The sequence below is a fragment of the Nyctereutes procyonoides genome, unplaced genomic scaffold (assembly GCF_905146905.1).
Source record: "Nyctereutes procyonoides isolate TBG_1078 unplaced genomic scaffold, NYPRO_anot_genome, whole genome shotgun sequence".
NCBI classification, from domain to species: Eukaryota; Metazoa; Chordata; class Mammalia; order Carnivora; family Canidae; genus Nyctereutes; species Nyctereutes procyonoides.
In genome coordinates, this window is record NW_026575122.1 from 19,263,519 (window position 1) to 19,283,782 (window position 20,264).

The 20,264-nt window shown below is 36.4% G+C and overlaps 1 protein-coding gene across 4 annotated transcripts in view; it reads left to right on the forward strand.

Moving 5' to 3' along the window:
- The window catches only part of SLC10A7 (solute carrier family 10 member 7), a 241,070-nt gene that overhangs the window by 12,851 nt on the left and 207,955 nt on the right, over positions 1-20,264 (forward strand). For 3 of the 4 annotated variants that reach the window (XM_055336460.1, XM_055336459.1, XM_055336458.1), the window contains exons 3-4: positions 303-439; positions 4,587-4,662. In XM_055336460.1, coding sequence (XP_055192435.1) covers positions 303-439; positions 4,587-4,662 — 213 coding nt within the window. Of the gene's footprint in view, positions 1-302; positions 440-4,586; positions 4,663-20,264 lie in introns of those variants that run through there. The other variant, XM_055336461.1, reaches the window with a different exon arrangement.

Here is a 20,264-nt window from a genome sequence, read left to right on the forward strand (position 1 = left end):
CCTCAGGTCTATACTAATGTAAAGGTACTTGGCTCAGTCTTGGTCCAGAATTTTACAAATCTCTGAATTGTTGGGGTATATTGTATACTCAGAAAACAATTAGACTATTTCAGACATTTTGTATAAGAATACCTCTTTTTTTTCCCCCTTAAAGTCCATCTGTTATGTCTATGTTTAGAGATAAAGAACTCTGAAATAACTCCAAATTAAAAATTAATTTATTTGATGTTATTTTAGTAGCCGCCTCTCTCTAGAAAAATAGTTTTCTTACCTTTACTGTTTTGTGTCTTTCATTTTTGCAGGAGCTGACCAGTGCTTTGGTGCATATAAAACTGCACCTTTTCATTCAGATCTTTACACTTGCATTCTTCCCAGCAACAATATGGCTTTTTCTTCAGCTTTTATCAATCACACCCATCAATGAATGGCTTTTAAAAGGGTATGTTTAAATATTTTGAAAGATCCACTTTTAATGAGGCAACTTTATTGTTTCTGTGGCAACTATGTACACAAGGGCTTATGTGTGGTATCTTATAAGGAAATAAAACACTTTAAAAATTATTATACTTTAAAATGATAGTGTTCATCAAGGAGACGATTCATCAAAGAATTTTCTAACATGATTTTTTTCTTTTTTTCTAAGAGTTTTATTAGTAAATTTTTTTAAATTATAATTTTGGTATTGCTAACATACAGTGTGATTATAGTTTCAGGAGTACAGTATAAAGATTTGACAATTTTGTATATTACTCTGTGCTCATCAACATAAGTGTGCTCTTAATTATAACACAATCTTAATATACACACACCCTCAATTTTAATCTTAACATTCTGGGATGGATAGTCTGCTGGGAATATTAAAAAGCTGTGTTGGGAGAAAGATGGAAGAGAATAGAAGGTGTAAAATACTGCCAGTTGGGTGTTTTAGCTTGTACATCCTATATTTTACCAAATGTGTATAGATAACGGCTGAGTATAATGTATGTTATTTTAACGTGTAGGAAAGAAGAAATCTATATAGCAAATAAACATTTACTTTTTTTACTTGTTCTATGTTTGATACAGTAGTTGAATTAACAATAGATTTTTATTAGATACTCTTCTTCCATTAAAAATGCCATGTTTATTAAAATAATTTAGTGAATTTTAAAAATTATTTGAAGTGGTTTAAAACTAACCACATTTCAGCAGCATGGTATAATAATCTAATAGTTAAAACATTGAACTTAGAGCCCCGAGATTGCTTTCTGACCCTGTCCCTAACTGGCTGTGCAACTTTGAAGAAGTCATGTAGTAGATTTAAACCTTTATTTCCCTGCCTACAAATAATGAGGATAGTCATACTTTTACTGTCTGCGTGGTAATGGTGTTGAGGATCTCAATCGAGATCACTTATTCATCTATTCAGGTCACTTGTTTACTTCCCACTATGTGCCAGGAGTTACTTATAGGTGTTGGAGAAGCAATAGTGAAGAAAAATGGCAAAGTGCCAGTTTTGCTGGTTGAGAAGACTTCAGTGTTATTGGCAATAAACAGGTAGATGACTAAGATAGAGATAAGTGATGGGAAGTAAAACTGTGAGATAGTTGAAAGTGGTTGGGTGGGTAGGCCAATGATTAATTTAGATGGCAGAGTTCTAGGAATAGAATGTTCTAGGTAAAAGAAAAGAATGTGTAAAGGCTGCAAGGCAGGGACAAGCCTGGTTTTTTAGGGTCAGGAAAATGATGATGATGGCCAGAGCCTGACAGTACAAAGGGAGAATGATATGACTTGGAAAGGTAGGCAGGGGCCAGGTCACACAGAGCCTTGTAGGGTCCGTGATAAAAACATTTAGATTTTAGTCTGTGTGCAACAGAAAGCTACCGGAGAGATTTAAGTGAGGGAATGTTGTGGTCTGATCTGTATTTTCAAATTATTGTCCTGGCTACTGCATGGAGAATAGATAGTTGAGGGGATGAGAGAAGACTAGGAGACCAGCTTGGAGGCTCCGGTGGTAAGGTAGCTGTGCAGGAGAAAGAAATGGGCATTGGAGGATGTATTGTAAAATTAGAGCTCTCAGAACCTATGGATGGATAGGATGTGGAGAGAGGACAGGAAGGAATCAAGGATGACGTCTGGGTTTTGGGTCTGAGCCATGGGGTAATTGGTGGCATTTTCTTAGCTGAGGAGAAACAATAGGACAAGAAGGGGGAAATTAAGACTGCTGGCTTGGGCAAACTGAGTTTGAGAGCATAAGCATAAGATTTTCACCAAAAAACATAAAATACCACAGAACTATGATGACATCATTTTACAGCGGCCATGTATGATGCATATTAATAAGAACCAATAGTTACTGAGTGTTTCCCATGGAAAGGGCACTCAAGGAATAGGAAGATAACTCATTTTTCTTGTATTCAGGAAACATCCCGGGTAGTTGGATATGTGGGAGATACAAATATAAAATAGTAACCAACCACAGTGGGGCAGCATATGATTTGTTAGAGAAGTAGTGTAATGAGTTAAAGGGTAAGAGGCTCAGCAAAGGCTGTGTATTCCTAAAATACCAAAATAAGGCATTAGTGGGAGACAAAGATAAAAATGTTCCTCACAGCCTTGTTGCAAAAGGTCTGAACTACTGGGCTGAGCTGTTTGGGTTTGCATATCTAGATGATGGGGAATTCTTAAATATATTAAACAAGAGAACAACATGCTAAAAAATGGTCATTAAGAAGGATTAATCTGATAGCATTGTACTGGGTTTATTATTAGTAGAGTAGGGCTTACAATCTCAGGAAGCTGAGATAGAGTTCTCATCTCAGGATATTAAGCTTAAAGGAGCACACAATTAGCCTAACTAACATAGGGAAAGCTCTTCCTAGTCCGCTTTTTCTCTGTTCCCCTCCCCAGTTTGAGAGTACACAGTATATTAACTTGAGGGAGTTGTAGACTCCTACCTCAGGATCATGTTTAAGTCATTAAAATTAATAAATATTTTGAGCACATCTTTCTTACCTTGCTATGTAAAGGGAAAGAATGGAGGTAGAGCATTCAGTAGGCATTTATAAAAGTCCAAACTTGGGCAAAAAGCATCTGAAGGAGGATGATGGCAACCGTCATGGAAAAGAATGGAAAGTTGGTTGTAATAATACATTGATTTATGAGGAGCAAGTGGAGCCACGTGTAACTCTAAAGTTTCAAATTGGATATTGAAAAAAAGCCCACCAAAACTATCACATTGACAGAAGTAAGTAAATTCAGAGGTGAAATTGATTTTTTAGAAAATGTTAGATATGTTTAGTTTGAGATGGCAGTTACAGGCAGCTACAAATTTGGGAATGGTAGTTAGGGCTAGAAATGTAATGGCAACAGTACTCATTTTGCTGTTATTATTTGCATTTGTGTATTGAATATTTTTGGAGATAGGAATAGGAATATATCCTAACTATAGAACACATCATATGTAATGTGTATTCAATATATAGCTTAGGGATTTCTTTTCTTTTTTTTTTTTTTTTTTTAAGACAGGGAGAACTCTGCTTTTTTGTACCTAGAAGGGAAGGGACAAGAAGAGAGGGAAAGATTGAAAATACCTGAGAGGACTTGTCTCTAGTATTGGGGGTAGGAAAAATAGAAAGTAGAGAGACTAGAATAATAGGTCTAGATAAGCCATTGACCCTGGATTCCAGAATAAAAGTTTAATCCTTGGTAGATGGCTTTGTGAATTTGGACAAGTTACTTAACTTCTCTTTTAACTTCAGTTTTCAGTAAAATGGGATTAATAATAGAAGTTATCTTAAATACTTGTGAGGAAGAAATGAGTAAAGTATCTAGAATAGTATCTACTATAAATGGTAAATGCTTAATAAGTATCAGTGATGATAATAGTGATGATCTTGAGGAAGGCTCAGAGATTAGGAATTGGTAATAGGACAGACAACTTAAGCATCACTTGGGAAAATAGACCTTAAAAGAAGACTTGAATTGCACTGGGAATTCTATTAAAAGTGTTTTTTCATGTTTTCAGTCAAAATGAGTTAAAGCTTTTCTTTTTCTTTTTCTTTTATTTCAGATGTAATGTAAATTTATTGCGTAAAACTTTTGTAGGTGATTCCTACAAAAGCAAGTAGAAGTCATCGGGACTCCTGCATTTAAAATTTGTTAAAGTCAGGCACTGTGTCCTCTGTTCCCTATATGAATTTTCTACTTTTAGTCAGGCCAGCTGCTCTCTTATGTCTAGAATGTATGTCTGTCTATGTAGAAAGTATATCCATGGTTTGGATAACAAGTAATGTTTTATATCTTAAGTATTTAGATTTACCACTCATAGTTTCATTTGCTTGTTATGCAATGTGTTTTGTGTCCTAAACTCAGAGAATAGACTTCTTGTTATGATCTGGGGAGTGTACACAATTTAATAAAAAATGAATTTAGAATAGGTACTAGAATTTACTACAGTTTGAATCAGAGAAGTATATGATCATGTTATGCCTGTTCTTTAATGAAATTATGGCAACATGAACATACATTTTATGAGCTGAAAGTTTGAGAATTGCTGTTTATAATTGAAAAAAACCCTTATAATTGCATTTTCTTTTATTTTCCAGTTTGCAGACAGTAGGTTGCATGCCTCCCCCTGTGTCTTCTGCAGTGATTTTAACCAAGGCAGTTGGTGGAAATGAGGTGAGTCATAGGGCTAACTTTATTTAAACATAAGTAGATGCTTTACTTTTTTTTTTTAGTTTTATATTTTATTTTATTTTTAAATTTTATTTAACTTTATGATGAAGAAATCATGTCACAGAAAACTTCTTTCATAACTGTAGGTATATTCATTAATTTGGATGATGCTAACATTAATGATGATGAGTGGAAATTAGGATTTCGAAGAGAAGAGCAAGGGAGGTAAATGAAATAGAGATGGTGATTTTTCTACCTCAGTGGGAAATTAGGAGACAGATGACAAGCAATCCAAGGAAAGGTACTTTTCAGTGTTTGGATCACCTGGAGGTGTATGACTTAGCATTTTTCAACCAACGGAACAATCACCAATAAATTGTTCTAAATCATCTCTAGTTTCTGAAGTAGACCATTTCTATCAATAAAGAAACACTCTTCTTTGACCACAGGTGTATATTTAATTTTTAAAGAAATTGCCAAGCTATTTTCCCAAGTGATTGTACCATTTTACATTTCAGATAGCAGTGTATGGAGTTCTTATGCTCCATATCTCTTCAGCACTTGATATTGTCAGTCTTTTTTTTTTTTTTATATTGTCAGTCTTTTTTAACTCAGCCATTCTAATATGTATCTAGTGATATCTCATTGCGGTTTTAATTTGATTTATCTTTCCCAGCTACTAATAATGTTGAACATTATTATCTTTTCATGTATTTACTTGCTGTACATGTCTTCTTTGGTGAAATATCAAATATTTTGGCTTTTTATATTTTAGCTAGATGGTTTTTTTTATTATTGATCAGTGTTGTGAGTTTTATATATTCTAGATACAGGTCCTTCATAGATCTATGCTTTGTAAATATTCTTTACCATTCTGTAGCTTGTCTTCATTTTCTCAACCAATGTCTTTCGAAGAGTAGGATGGTAGTGAAGGTAGTAAAGGTGGTTGGATACTGGATGTAGAGGATATGCTGATGAATTAAATGTGGGATATGAGAGAAACAGAGAGGTCATGAATGACTCCAGGACTTTAGACTGAGTAAGTGAAAGAATGGGGTTGCAGAAGGTTTTTATCAGGAGTGGATGTTGTACTTTGTAAAATGCTTTTTCTGGATCTGTGGAACTGATCATATAGTTTTTATCCTTTCTCTTATTGATGTGACATGTCACATTGATTGCTTTGCAAATATTGAACCACCCTTCTGCCTCAGGAAGATAACCCACTTGATCATGGTATATGGTTTTTAAAAATATATTGTTGGATTCAGTTTGCTAATATTTTGTTGAGGATTTTTACATCTATATTCATGAGAGATATTAGCCTGTAGTTCTCTTTTTTGTAGTGTTTTTATGTGGTTTGTGCATCAGGGTAATGCTGGCTTCATAGAATGAATTTGGAAGTTTTCCTTCCTCTTGTATTTTTTGGAATAGTTTGAGAAAATGGATATTAACTCTTTAAATGTTTGGTAGAATTTGCCTATGGAGCTATCTGCTCCTGGACTTTTATTTTTTGAGTTTTTTTTTTATTACTGATTCAATTTCATTGATCTGTTCAAATTTTCTATTTCTTTCAGCTTCAGTTTGGTAGGTTATATGTTTCTAGGAATTTATTCATTTCTTCTAAGTTGTCCAACTTTTGGGCATATAGGTTTTTAAAAATACTCTGTTATAAATGTTTGTATTTCTGTGGTGTTGGTTGTTATTTCTCCTCTTTCATTAGTAACTTTATTTGGGTACTCTCTCTTTCTTTTTTAGTGAATCTCGCTAGAGATTTAACAATTTTGCTGGTCTTCTCAAAGAACCAATTCTTGGTTTCATTAATCCGTTCTATTTTTTTTTTTTAATCGAATGGCATTTAAAGCAAAAATTGGATGAGATTACTTGCGAAGAGGGCATAGTTAGAAAGGACATGAAGTTCAAGGACTGAGCTCTGGGACCCTCCAACATTAAGAGGTCACAGAATGAGGAGTAACCAGCAAAGGCAACAGAGAAGATTAGACAGAAGGAGAAAAAAGAGAGTGTGGTATCCTGGAAACCAGTGTTGGAAGGAGGAGGGTATAATCAGCCATGTCAAATTCCTGATATGACTTGTGTAAAATGAATTCTGAGAATTGACCATTGAATTAAGCTACATGGAGGTTATTGGTAACTTCAACCAGAGTGGTTTTGTGGAGTAGGGACAAAAGCTTATTTGGAATGGGCTCAAGGAAGAATAAGAGGAGAGGAGTTAGAGACAGAAAGTATACACAACTGTTTTGAGGTCCTTTGTTACAAAAGGAAAGAGAGAAATGGGGCTATATTTAAAGAGGGATACGAGGTCAAGATTTTTTTAAATGCAGAAATGACAGTATTTTTTTAAAGATTTATTTATTTATTTTAGATAGAGCATGAGCAGGAGAGGCAGAGAAGGAGTGAGAATCTCAAGCAGACTCCCCCATGAGTGCTGAGTGGGGCTCAATCTCATGACCCTGAGATCACAACCTGAGCCAAAATCAAGAGTAGAATGCTTAATTCATTGTACCACCTAGATGCCCCAGAAATGATAGTATGTTTCCATCATAATGGGGATTATATAGTTGAGAGGAAGTTGTTGATTTAAGAGAGTGCTGAAGTAATTTATATGGTCAAGAGGAAGAGAATGGTATTGGGTTGCATGAACTTCAGTAGGAGCTTGGATCATTTATTGATGATAACTGGAGAAAAGACAGTGTGTGGATAGAGATCCATGAAGATGGGTAGAAAGGGTACACTTGGGAGTTGTGATGATTTTTTGTTTCTTAGCTCTCTTCTCATTTTCTTTGTACTCTTCTGGTTTGTTTGTTTGTTTTTTAGGTTTTATTTATTTATTCATGAGACAGAGAGAGAGAGACAGACAGACAGACAGACACACAGGCAGAAGCAGGCTCCATGCAGGGAGCCTGACGTGGGACACAATCCCCGGTCTCCAGTATCACACCCTGGGCTGAAGGTGGCGCTAAACCTCTGAGCCACCCGGGCTGCCCATGTACTCTTCTGATTTTCACTTTTTTTCTCAGCAGCTGAAAGTGATGTTGGAGTAGGGGGTATTATGTTTGAGATGAGAGGATAAAATTGCAATTACCATCTAGGAGGGTGAATTAACTGGAGAGTATGGTAGCATTGCTGGAAGCACTAAGGAACCAGCTGACACCTATGGTCATGCATTTAAAATGAAGCCTGGGGATGGCTGGGTGGCTCAGCGGTTGGGCTTCTGCCTTTGGCTCAGGACATGGTCCCAGACCTCAGAATCCAGTCCCACCTTGGGCTTCCTGCATGGGGCCTCCTTCTCCCTCTGCCTGTGTCTCTGTCTCTCTCTGTCTCTCTGTCTCTCATGAATAAATAAAATTCAAAAAAAAAAATGAAGCCTGGCATCATGCTTTCTCTTAGCCACATTTAGTTTCTTAGTGTAGAAATGGAATTTACAGAGTTGGATTTAACCAGAGTTTCATTATGCTGGATAGTTCTTTTTAGTTGCCACATAATTAGTGAGCTAGAGGAGTTACAGGAGTCTTAGACTGTCTTTGTCATGATTATCTTTCTACTGCTTTTGAAGACCGAGGAAAGGGTCTTTTTTGGTATAATTAACACTGAGACCAGTGTTAATTGGCTTAAAGTTGTCATTTGTCTCTTTCTCTCTGATGTGACTCCCTTAAGTGCTTTAAAACTAAAAAACCTTTTTGTTCTCAGCTGACTTTTGGCAGAAGTTCAAAGTTCACTCATTTTCTTGACATTAATATATAGCATTAGAAATTATATTTACATGTTTATTCTCCAGTAGATATTTAAATTATTTGCATTGATGTTGCATGATAATAATGTTGAATTTGTTTTCTAATATCATTGGTTTAGTTTGTTAAATGATTATATTGTGTGACTTTATCATCATTGAGCATTTTTGTAGTCCTGGGGAGTAAGTTACAATTTTCATAGATATTGAAAATTGAGCTTGCAAAGTCCAGTTGGGTTGTATCTTTTGATATGAAATGAATAGACTTTTAAAATATTTGTATCAGATTGTGGAAGAAAGTGATCTTCAAGTAAAGATATTAGATGCTTTTAAGTTTAATGTTTTTCTAAAGTAATGTTATAAGGTAACTAAATATAAGCTTTTGCTGAAGTAAATGTGAAGATTCATCTTTTCTATAACATATTGGAAATAATCTAATTTAAGGATGCATTGTAAATTGGTGCATGTAAAATGAAAAGGCCCAAAAGCAGAGTCCACTGTCAGGTACCATTAGGTAAAGGTTTTGATTCTACTTCTCTGTGATTCTCTGTTCTGCCTTGCATGCAGCAGACCTATACTCTCATGCATTTCAACATGATAGGAAAACTACCGGGCACATTTCCATGTTGCACTTTCCTTTCAAACTGTTCTCTGCAGTAGTTGTAACATGTAAGAAAACTTTCCTTCTAGATTTCGTGTTATCAAACTTGTTTACATTTAGTTTATGCTTTCAAATATTTGTATATAAATCTTTAATATAAACACATATGTTTAGTATATGCTCTCATGTATTAAAGGAAATGTGAGATTGTGTAACATATTTGTATTTAATGATTTGGGGGATGTATGCAGGTGTAATAGAGTCACTTGAAATGATTTCATATTTATTTTGCAGAGTTGTTCTATATAACTTAGAAGGAAGTTTTTTCTGTTACTTATACACCTTTCATTTTAAAGATTTTTTCCTAAAACTGTTGGTTACCAAAAGGTTTTGTCATGATTTCAAAGGTATCACATTCCTTAAACTCACAGCTTGTACTTCAGCAAGAAATAGCCTTATTCCTAGTTAAAGTTAAAAAACAATTTGTTTTTATAAGTTAGATTATTTTTGTTTCAGTGATTATAGAGTTTATAATCATTTTTAGCAGCAAAAGAAACTAAACGTACGTGCATAGTAATGCATATATGTTGGAATGCTAGCATATCCTTTAGATATTAAAATGAGATTGTTTAAGGGCATAGCTGACTGACAGTCTTATTTTGTGGTTTTTAAATTTTAAACTACTTCCATTTAAATATTAGAAACATGGCTAGGTTATTTTTTTGTGATCATTATTTATTCATTCCAGTGTTTTAAGTGTACTTTTCAAAACCGTGATTATAGGGTGTGTGGTTGACACAGTCTGATTGGTGGTTATATGGTAGTGCGTGTGTGTGTGCATATGTGTGTCTACGTGTGAGCACTTGTGTGTGTGCGCATGTGCACATGCAATTTTAGTTCCTTTTTTAAATAACAGAAAAAGTAGTAAGACTTGGTGAACCCTGATTCATTGCCAAATATAAGGAAGTGATAGGTCAACGTGTTTTCTATTTTATTGTAATGTGGGAGACATGAAATAAACACTAATTCTTTGTTTATCACTGTATACATTTGTTTCGTTTACATTTATGTTCCGAATGTAAAGTTCTGTGGTAAAAGATAAGATCCCCCCCCCCCCCACACACACACACAGCTTTACAGATGTTTAAAACCTTAGGGGACTTGCTAAGGGAATCATTCTGTTTAAATTCATGGAACTTCTGTCTTATAGTAAATACCACAGGGATTATGAAAGAAGTTTCTTCTCCAAGAAACTGGTACATTATTTTTCCAAGTTTGGAGAGAGTTCTGTAGTTTTCATGCTGTTGTTATAGAGATATTTCATTTCTCTGTTACTTATGCTGCTGTTACATGAAAAAAGCTAGAAAGGTAGGGTTTGGAAAAAAATTACACTATCCTTCTTTGCTTCAGTATTTCTTCTTTTGCAAGCTGAGAAAAGGAAGGATTCAGCTAATAGCCAATGACTAAAAATGTGTAGTAAATACTAGGTTTTGGGTTCCTGAGTAAAGATGCAAAACTGTACAACCTTGTAAAATTATCTGAGTCTGAGCATTAAACCAGTTAAGAGAGAAATATAATTAAGGATTTCTGCCTTCAAATATTTGAAGGAAAAAAATAAAAAGAAAAGCATTAAGAATCATAATAAGTAAAAATCAGGGCAAGGTTGGAAGAGTTTCCGGTCAGGTCTGAGAGTATTTTATGCTAAACTCTAATCTATGTTTAAAGCTAATAAGCCTGGTAGTTTGAACTATGAAAATAAGGTACACTGACCACTGTAGTGTACTGATTACATGCATGTTATTTATGTTGGTTCGTTTATTTTCTGTTTCTCAAAGTGAATCCCATAGATTCTGTGGGTGGGGGGCTGGGGAGGGTATCCTTATCTCTACCTTAGATCTATTGAATTAGAATGTATGGTGGATGATCCTCAGCATTCTCCTTTAAAAATGATGAATTATATTTACAAAAGGTGTGTAAAACATATATACAGTTTAAAGCATAATAAACACTGCTGTGTTCGCTAGCCTTCTAGCTTTAGAAATGTAATACTCAATCAGAAGTTAAGCTCCCACTTTATGTAGACACTGCCTTCTACCACAGGGCATAAAAGGAGAATGAGATCTGCCTTCAGAAGTCTACATTTATTGTGATATTATACTACTCAAAACCTCTATTTCATGATATAAACCTCACAAAAAGAGGTAAAGCAGAGTAAAATGGCTTTGTATTGGTCCTTTTTTTTTTTTTTTAAATCAAATTGTCGTTTTCCATTTTTGGTGTAGAAAAAACCTAAAATGAACCCCAAGTGAGTTGAGCCCCACTCACCTATGTAGGACAGTCAGAACTTGAGTTTAGGAATTTGGACTGTGTTTGCTTCTTGAAGGCAGTAGGGCTGTTCCTTTGCTGAGTCTAGGGTTAAGATGTTATGCTTCTTTTAATGTAAACGTATTTAGTTAGCATTTTTGTTATATTTTAATTAGCAGGTTGAAGGATTTTAAGACCCTTTGGTAGTCATGTGGAATTCCAAACACACTGAAAGAAAAGTTTTGATTTCAGGTATAGCAGAAAGGTAATTAAGTTAAAAAGTGTGCATGTGTTTAATTTCATCAATGGGGTTATTGCCCAAATCTCTTCAAAGAAAATTTAAGAATGTCTCTTGAGCAAAGAAAATTATTACATGTGGTGAACTCTTTAAGTCATAGACGAAGGTCATGGCAGTCTGAGTGTATTTAAAAAAGGTGTTCTGTCTGCTTGGAAAGCAAATGAAGCACTCATTACTAACTTTAAAATTACAGCTGTGAGAAGATTTTTGCTAGAGGTGAAAGATCAAGATCATCACAGTCCAAATGGAGACAGAAAGTTCAATTTCTGGCTTATCAGTCAGGCATGAAACATTTCAGGGTTATTTTGCATTATCAGTGGGGAGTTGATCTTGCTAATCCAATGCATGAAGATAAGATTCATTGAAACATTTATAAAGGCATTTAGAGTAGATTTGATCAGCAGAGAGCCGACTTGAAGTGAGAAGGAAACCTGACCTGTCAGTCACTGTCTAAGCTTTAGCAATCACTCAGCTTTTCTGTGCCTTGCCTTTCTCTTCTGTTAAATGGGGTCCGTTAGTGCTTTTGCTTGTAATGGAAGTTAAATGGCCTCCTGGAGAAATCTCGTTTCTGAAAAAGGCTATCAGTGTTGAGCCTTCTTGTAAGCTGGGTTATGTGCACTTGTTTCTCTGCAGCCTCCTGTGCTCTCTAGGGTGGTAACCGTTCTTCCTCTCTGGCAGATGGAAGAACAGAACAGCAGCAGCAGTGAGAAATTGCAGGGCCCTACTCTTCTGCTATATGTACCTTTTAACCCTAGTCTCATCTTCTGGGTGGGGTTAGCATTCTTAGAAGCTTTACAAAAAGTTGCCTGTGTTTGTTTTAAAGCTGCTATAAAACTTGTTTGAAACATACTGAGATTGCTCAAGAATTTTGTATGTAACTTAGAATTCTCTCATTTGTCTTTCATTTCTACCATTCTAACCAAGATGGTCCCCTTAATGGTTGGCAGTGATCTGTGTTCACCTGATCTAGTGGTTCATTCTCAGTCCTTATTCTCCTTGATTTAACTGTAGCCTTTGACACCATAACTACTTGCCTCTTGCTTCCTTTTGCTTCCCTGACACTCTTCTCTCCTAATTCTCCTCCTCCTGTCTCTGATCATTCCTTTTTTTTTTCTTGTCTGGCTCCTTTTCCATCCTAATGGGAATGTCTTCCAGGTACCTGATCTTCAAACACTTTAGCATTGCCAGATTCCCGTTTCTGGGTCTTTTCTATAGCTGAAGTCGTTTGACCACCACCACCACCACCACCACCACCACCACCACCACCACCACCACCCTTTCGGTCTATCTCTGCCTCGGACATAAGGACCAGTCCTGATCATGGGTGAGAAGTATTTAACCAATGCCAGCTTAACACACTGTGGTGCAACATCACCACAGTGCTGTGGCCGTGCTGCTAGGCCATCTGATTTTTAGCAAAGGGTGCATTTGCTAAGGAATCAAAGCAGGTGTTTGATACCTGCTTCTACTTACTTAGTGGTCTGAGTGGTCACACCAGGTAAACCCTGGACCTCTCTGAGCCTTGGTTTCCTCATCCAAATAATCTTTGCATCCTTATTTCATAGGATTGCTTATAAGGATCTCATGAAATCATATGCAGAAGTAATTACAAATTGCTCAGGAACATATTAAGCATCAGCATCATAGCATCATCTTTGTAGAGATTTGTCATTGATTAAATCATCTAGTTATTGCTTTCTCAAGAATTTGATCTTTTTTTATTTTTTAATAATTATTTTTTATTGGTGTTCAATTTGCCAACATACAGAATAACACCCAGTGCTCATCCCGTCAAGCGCTCCCCTCAGTGCCCATCACCCATTCACCCCCACCCCCCGCCCTCCTCCCCTTCCATCACCCCTAGTTCATTTCCCAGAGTTAGGAGTCTTTATGTTCTGTCTCTCTTTCTGATATTTCCTACCCATTTCTTCTCCCCTCCCTTCTATTCCCTTTCACTATTATTTATATTCCCCAAATGAATGAGAACATATAATGTTTGTCCTTCTCCGATTGACTTATTTCACTCATCAGAATTTGATCTTCTGAGTTTACTCACTTCATTCACTCGTTCAAAAATATGTGTTGAGGGCAGTCCGGGTGGCTCAGCGGTTTAGTGCAGCCTTCACCCCAGGGCATGATCCTGGAGACCCCGGATGAAGTCCCAGGTCAGGCTCCCTGCATGGAGCCTGCTTCTCCCTCTGCCTCTGTCTCTGGCTGTCTCTCTCTCTGTGTCTCTCATGAATAAATAAATAAAATCTTTAAAAAAATATATGTGCTGAGTGCTGCTATATATAGTACCTTCATAGAATTTTCAGTTTAGTAATATAAAGCATAAATAGTAAATTGTAATATAAAGTGAGAGTGTTTAAATAAATTTATTTTAATAAGCTGGATAATCCCAGTTTATTAGTTTATATTATAGTTCTTCAATATTTTTTATATAAATATTTTTTACCATAACCTGAAATATTAATCAGATATTCAAGATTACCTTCTGGGAATGAAATGGCATGGGGAAAAGTATTAGTAGTAGAAAGGTTGCTTTGGGAATTTAGAACTAGATAAAGGGGATTGAATAGATTTGCAGGATGTTTCCTCTAAACTGTAAAGCCAAAATAAATAAAGAAATAAAGAAATAAATAAAATAAACTGTAAAGCCTGGAAAACTACCCTTGTTCCATTCCAGTCAACAAACTGACTAACCACAAAAATAATCAGGTTACCATGTCTCCCTTGAATTGTCCTACATTGAAAATTTGTATCTAATTCTTTTTCAGTATCAGAATGTCTGTATATATTAGGACCCATATAAGATATTTTCAATAATTTTGTTTATTTCAGTTAATTACATTTTAAATATCAAACTTCCTTTTTAGGGAGGTACCCTGGATTCATTAGTGATCTTGAGGAAACACTAGTTTAAACAACATACTTGCAGCTTTTTTTCTTGGCTAATCTAATTTTTTTAATATTCATATTTGTTGTATCTGATTATAAGGAATTCAACTATTTTTACCTGTATTTTCAAATTCTGGGCATGTACCTTTTTTAGGCTTTGTGGCTTATCTGTGCTTTGACTACATGCTAGCCACTCATGTATTTGTATATACTTATAAAGTTGTTATTACTGAAAATGGGAGCTTACTCTCAATGATTTGTTGAACTATGGAGTTATGGAAATATCAATAAATTGGATGTGGAAAGACTTAGCTTCTTCCATTGGTCCTATTCCTAACCAGTTCTGTGATCCTTGGTATTCTCTTTTTTTTAGCTTTTTAATCAATTGTGTGTAGACAGATTATTCACTTACTTTTCTCCAAGCTTTTATTTAAATTCCAGTTAGTTAACATAGAGTGTAATATTGGTTTCAGGAGACAGGGTTGTTTTATTGTAAAAAATTATTTATTTATTTTAAGGATTTTTTTTTTTTAAAGATTTTATTTATTTATTCATCAGAGAGATTGAGAAAGAGAGAGGGAGAGGCAGAGACACAGGCAGAGGGTGAAGCAGGCTCCATGCAGGAAGCCTGACATGGGACTCTATCCTGGGACTCCAGGAACACGCCCTGGGCTGAAGGCAGCGCTAAACCTCTGAGCCACCCAGGCTGCCCAGGATTTTCTTTTTAAGTAATCTCTACACCCAACGTGGGGCTGGAACCTACAACCCAGATATCAAGAGTTTCATGCTCCACCGACTGAGCCAGCCAGTGCCCCAACATGGTTGTTTTAGATGAAAATACTTTGGGAAAAAAAATAAAAGGACCTATATATTTGATTTATTTATCTTTTAAAATTGAAGTTGACACACAATGTTACATTAGTTTCAGATACACAATATAGTGATTTGATAAGTCTATATGCAGTGCTATGCTCACTGCAAGTATAGCTACCATCTGTCATCATACAGCGATTATTACGATACCATTGACTGTATTCCTGTTCTGTGCCTTTCATCCCCATGACTTATTCATTCCATGACTGGAAGCCTATACCTCCCACTCCCCTAAACCCATTTTGCCCATCCTAACACCCTCCCTTCTGGCAACCATTAGTTTGTTGTCTGTATTTATGCTAAGAGATATGGGAGGAGGTAACCTGTTATTTTAAGCTGTTTGCTTCTTGGTGAAATATGACTGACTTTATTGCATTAATTGTAGATCTTTATGCTTTCTCAACTTAACTTTCCCTATGAGATTATATGCTTCATAAAAAAGGATTGTATTATACATGTATCTTTTATATGAAAGTGTTCAGCATCTATCAGACTAAAGGAATCAAGCTAAATCTTTACTGCATTGCTACAGATTTTGAAAATGATCCTTTTAAGCTTTACTTGCATTATGAAGACATCAGGTTGTGTCTCTGATGTACCTAATGAAAACATCCTGCTTAGTGGAGTAAGATTTTTCAAGCAGATTATTCATGACTAAGAACACTTGGATCCAAACTAATAGTCTGAATATATTGAGTGGGACTGAGCTGCATTCTAATCAAACGACAAGATATTGGCCCTCTAAATAAGTGATTTTAAATTTTTTTTAGATGGAACCCACTGAGAAATGGAAGAGTTTCCATAGTAACGCTATTATGTAATTCACTCTCTCTTCCCCTTTCTTCCCCCACTTTCCGTCCACTTTTCTCCTCTTCTTTTATTTATTCATGAGAGACAAAGAGAGAGAGAGAGAGAGGCAGAGACACAGGCAGAGGAAGAAGCAGGCTCCACGCAGGGAGCCCAATGTGGGACTTTATCCTGAGATTCCAGGATCACGCTCTGGGCCAAAGGCAGGTGCTAAACCACTGATCCACCCAGGGATCTCCTCTTTCTCCTTTTTCTTCCCTTCCTTTTCCTTTCCTCTCTTCCATTTTGGAAAGAAAATGCCAATCAGTATTCACTAAATTGATTTTGTGAACCACAGTTTGAAAAATACTTTCCTAAATTGTGGTAGAAACCTGCCATCCATATTTCCTCTTGTGTCAGCTCTTCTGATCTTCTGGACAAACTCATTGGCCTTTGGTCTCTCCTAAGGGGGATTCCTGACTGCCTGTCACTTGTAGATGGCTCCTTTGGTGTTGGTCCTTGGACCACCCTGGGAACTTTGTGTTCCTGATCAACTCTTCTGCTGTTTGTTGTCAGCTCAATTGAACAATCTGCTCCTTCAGTACAGACCTCTTCATCCCCCATATCTACCAGATGAAGTCCTGCTCATCGGTCAAGGTCTAAATCAAATACCATTTCTTTTCCAGAAGCTGTTGCAGATGCCCAGTCAGAATTAATCTTTCCTGCCTTCCATGGTACTTCTTTTGTACCTCTGTCATGACACCTACCCTTTATCAGATATTTTTGCTTGTATTTGGCTCTCCAATCAATTTTTGAATTTTCTATTCAGGAACTGCTTTTCTTTGATCCTTTTAATGCTGTACAAGGGTATCCATACTAACAATGGCAAAGGAGTATTTGGGGAAACTAGAAAGTGATTCCAATTTCATCATAGTCATGTAATGGTCCCAAAAGAGTTGTTCAAAACAATAGTGAAGTCACTTACCTGACAGTAATTTCCATAAGTTTGTGTTATTAATCTCTCCTTTAGGGATATTTTTATAAACTTACTTTGCCAGAAGAAAGTGGAAAAGACTCGAACAGTATTCTGTCTAGATAAGAAATATTTTCTCATTAATGCAAGTACATTTAAAATTTTGTTAAGAGAACTTATTGTGGGAAGTTTTCAGTTGATGCTCCATAGAGTTGCTTATTTAATGATCTTTCAGACACTAACTCTAAGACAAAGTTCCTGTCTAATTACAATTATATTAAGTTCACACTGTTTTGAAAATCGTACATTTTCTCAGATAGTACCATGATAGTTTAATTCTGAAAAACAGTCTGAGAAATTAACTATATGAGGTAAAACATATTTATATATTTATGCATAGTCATGTTTTTTGAATACATGATGAGTTAGCCTGTGAAAAAAACTTCAATTTTTGTGGCTCCCCTTATCAGGGACAACAGGGAATGAATAATATGCCTTATCAAAATAAGTCACCATAAATACTCATTACATTTGTGCTCTGCCTTTGTTGGCATGCATTTATTCTTTTTGTTCCTCCAAGGTGCGATATTTGCAGTTCCTCAATAGTTTTAATTACCAGCTATTCTGCCGTGTGTTTGTACACTTGCCATTAAAAAGGTGGGGTATATAGTCACATTCTCTTATGAAAAATGAGAGCTGGTATTAAAATTAAGAAAGGATCTGCAATGCCCAAGTCGTCTATAATGAGATGTGAATCCTGTTGGTTCAATATCATTTTTTTGCAGATAACCAAAGATAGAATTTTTGTTGGAGGAATTATGTAGTTCTTTTTTAAAATTTTTCATTTTCAGATTGTGTTTGAAATACTTCTGAAGGTTCAAAAGGAGTCCACTTTAAGAAACAGTTGGCCCATGGTTGATAAAGTTTTAGGACTTCAGGCCTAATTCATTATAAGTTGACTATCAGTAGAGAAAGAGGAAAGAAGTTGAGTTAGAAGCTTGTTTGCTAAATAAAAGAGCCTTTCCCTGGTTGGAAGGAGCCTAACCTCAGATTTTGACAAAGTCCTTTAGCAGTATGAAGGAATGCTAGCATTTTCCCCAGCACTTCCCTAATTTCTGACCTGGGGGGATGAAGAGGACCCAGCAGGATGGTGGAGTGACCAAGAACTGCAACAATCCAGAAGGCACTGTTAACTTACTTTTGTGGGCAGTTCCTGTACCCTAAGTGGGTTTAGCTAGCCGCTAACCCATACAGGAAGAGACATCTGCAATGACAGTAAGCTCTTGTCATCAAAATAATAATAGCCAGTGCTTTTTTAAAAATTTTTTTAAGATTTTATTTATTTATTAATGAGAGACACAGAGAGACAGAGACATAGGCAGAGGGGGAGAGAGAGAGGGTGGGGGAGGGAGAGGGAGAAGCAGGCTCCATGCAGGGAGCCTGATGCAGGACTCGATCCCGGGACTCCAGGATCACGCCCTGGGCCAAAGGCAGGAGCCAAACCGCTGAGCCACTCAGGGATCTCCTAGCCAGTGCTTTTTTTTTTTTTTTTTATAAATTTATTTTTTATTGGTGTTCAATTTGCCAACATACAGAATAACATCCAGTGCTCATCCCCTCAGTGCCCGTCACCCAGTCACCTCCGCCCACCTCCCCTTCCACCACCCCTAGTTCGTTTCCCAGAGTTAGGAGTCTTTATGTTCTGTCTCCCTTTCTGATATTTCCCACACATTTCTTCTCCCTTCCCTTATATTCCCTTTCACTATTATTCATATTCCCCAAATGAATGAGAACATACACTATTTGTCTTTCTCCGATTGACTTACTTCACTCAGCATAATACCCTCCAGTTCCATCCACGACGAAGCAAATGGTGGGTATTTGTCGTTTCTAATGGCTGAGTAATATTCCATTGTATACATAAACCACATCTTCTTTATCCATTCATCTTTCGATGGACACCGAGGCTCCTTCCACAGTTTTAGCCAGTGCTTTTATAGCACATGCTGTGCCAGTCCTTGTTCTATGTGCTCTGCCTGTATTAACTCTTTCAATCCTTTTAACAACCTTTTGAGTTAGGTAGTATTATTATCCCCATTTTATAGATGAGAAAACTGCCACAAAGAGGTAAGGAACTTGTCCAGCATCACACAGCACAGAAAAAGGAGCTGTGATTGATTGTAAAGCAGGTCCTCTGCTCCAGTGCCTGGGTTCCTATCCTTCCCTTTTTGGCCTGTCCCTCAGTTAACATTGGAGCTAGGATAGGTGGCGCTAAAACCTCTCCATGTATACATGGCTCAGTACTCCATATAGGTGAGAAAAATAAAGATTAACTTATGACTGGACCAAAAAAGCCAGTAGTTGTATTAAAAAATGATCCCTACGAAGTTGTGTAGGGACTGGTTTTTCTACCTGACTGCAGGTCTCCCTTCAGGAAGCTTTCCCATCTCTCTGCCAGGGCACCATGGGATTTACCCCATCAAGGCACATGTAGCACGGCAAAGGCCTGTGTATCTCAGTGAAGATTCCATTTGATGGCACGGAATGTGTATTTCTCATTTACAGTTGTATAGTATCTAGTGCAGTATTTAGAAGATGTCAGGGGCACAGTAAATATATTTGAATTGATGAATATTTTTGAAAGAATTTGTTTAAATCTAGCTCTATCCAGATCTTGATTTAAATAAGTCTTATTAAGGCAGTTATTCATATCTAGCTATACTTTGTCCTATATTAAATAAACTTGTGGAAATATCATAAACTTTTATAGAAAAATCAAGAGACATGATTGGCTGTCTCTTGCCATATATTTTTTTAAGATTTTATTTATTTATTTGAGAGAGAAAAAGAGTGAACATGAACAAGGGAAGGGGCAGAGGGAGAGGGAGAGACAAACTCCCCTCTGAGCAGGAGGCCCGATGCGGGGGCTCTATCTCAGGACCCAGAGATCATGACCTGGGCTGAAGGCAGATGCTTAACTGACTGTCTCTTGCAATATTTTTACTTCGCTCAGTTATTCACACTTTTTCTGCTTTGTGTAAACATCAGCAGCAACAGCCACTTATATGGTAGCAACCTCCAAAATGGCAGGCTTCTAATGCTTGGAAGGAAATAGAAGACTTTTATA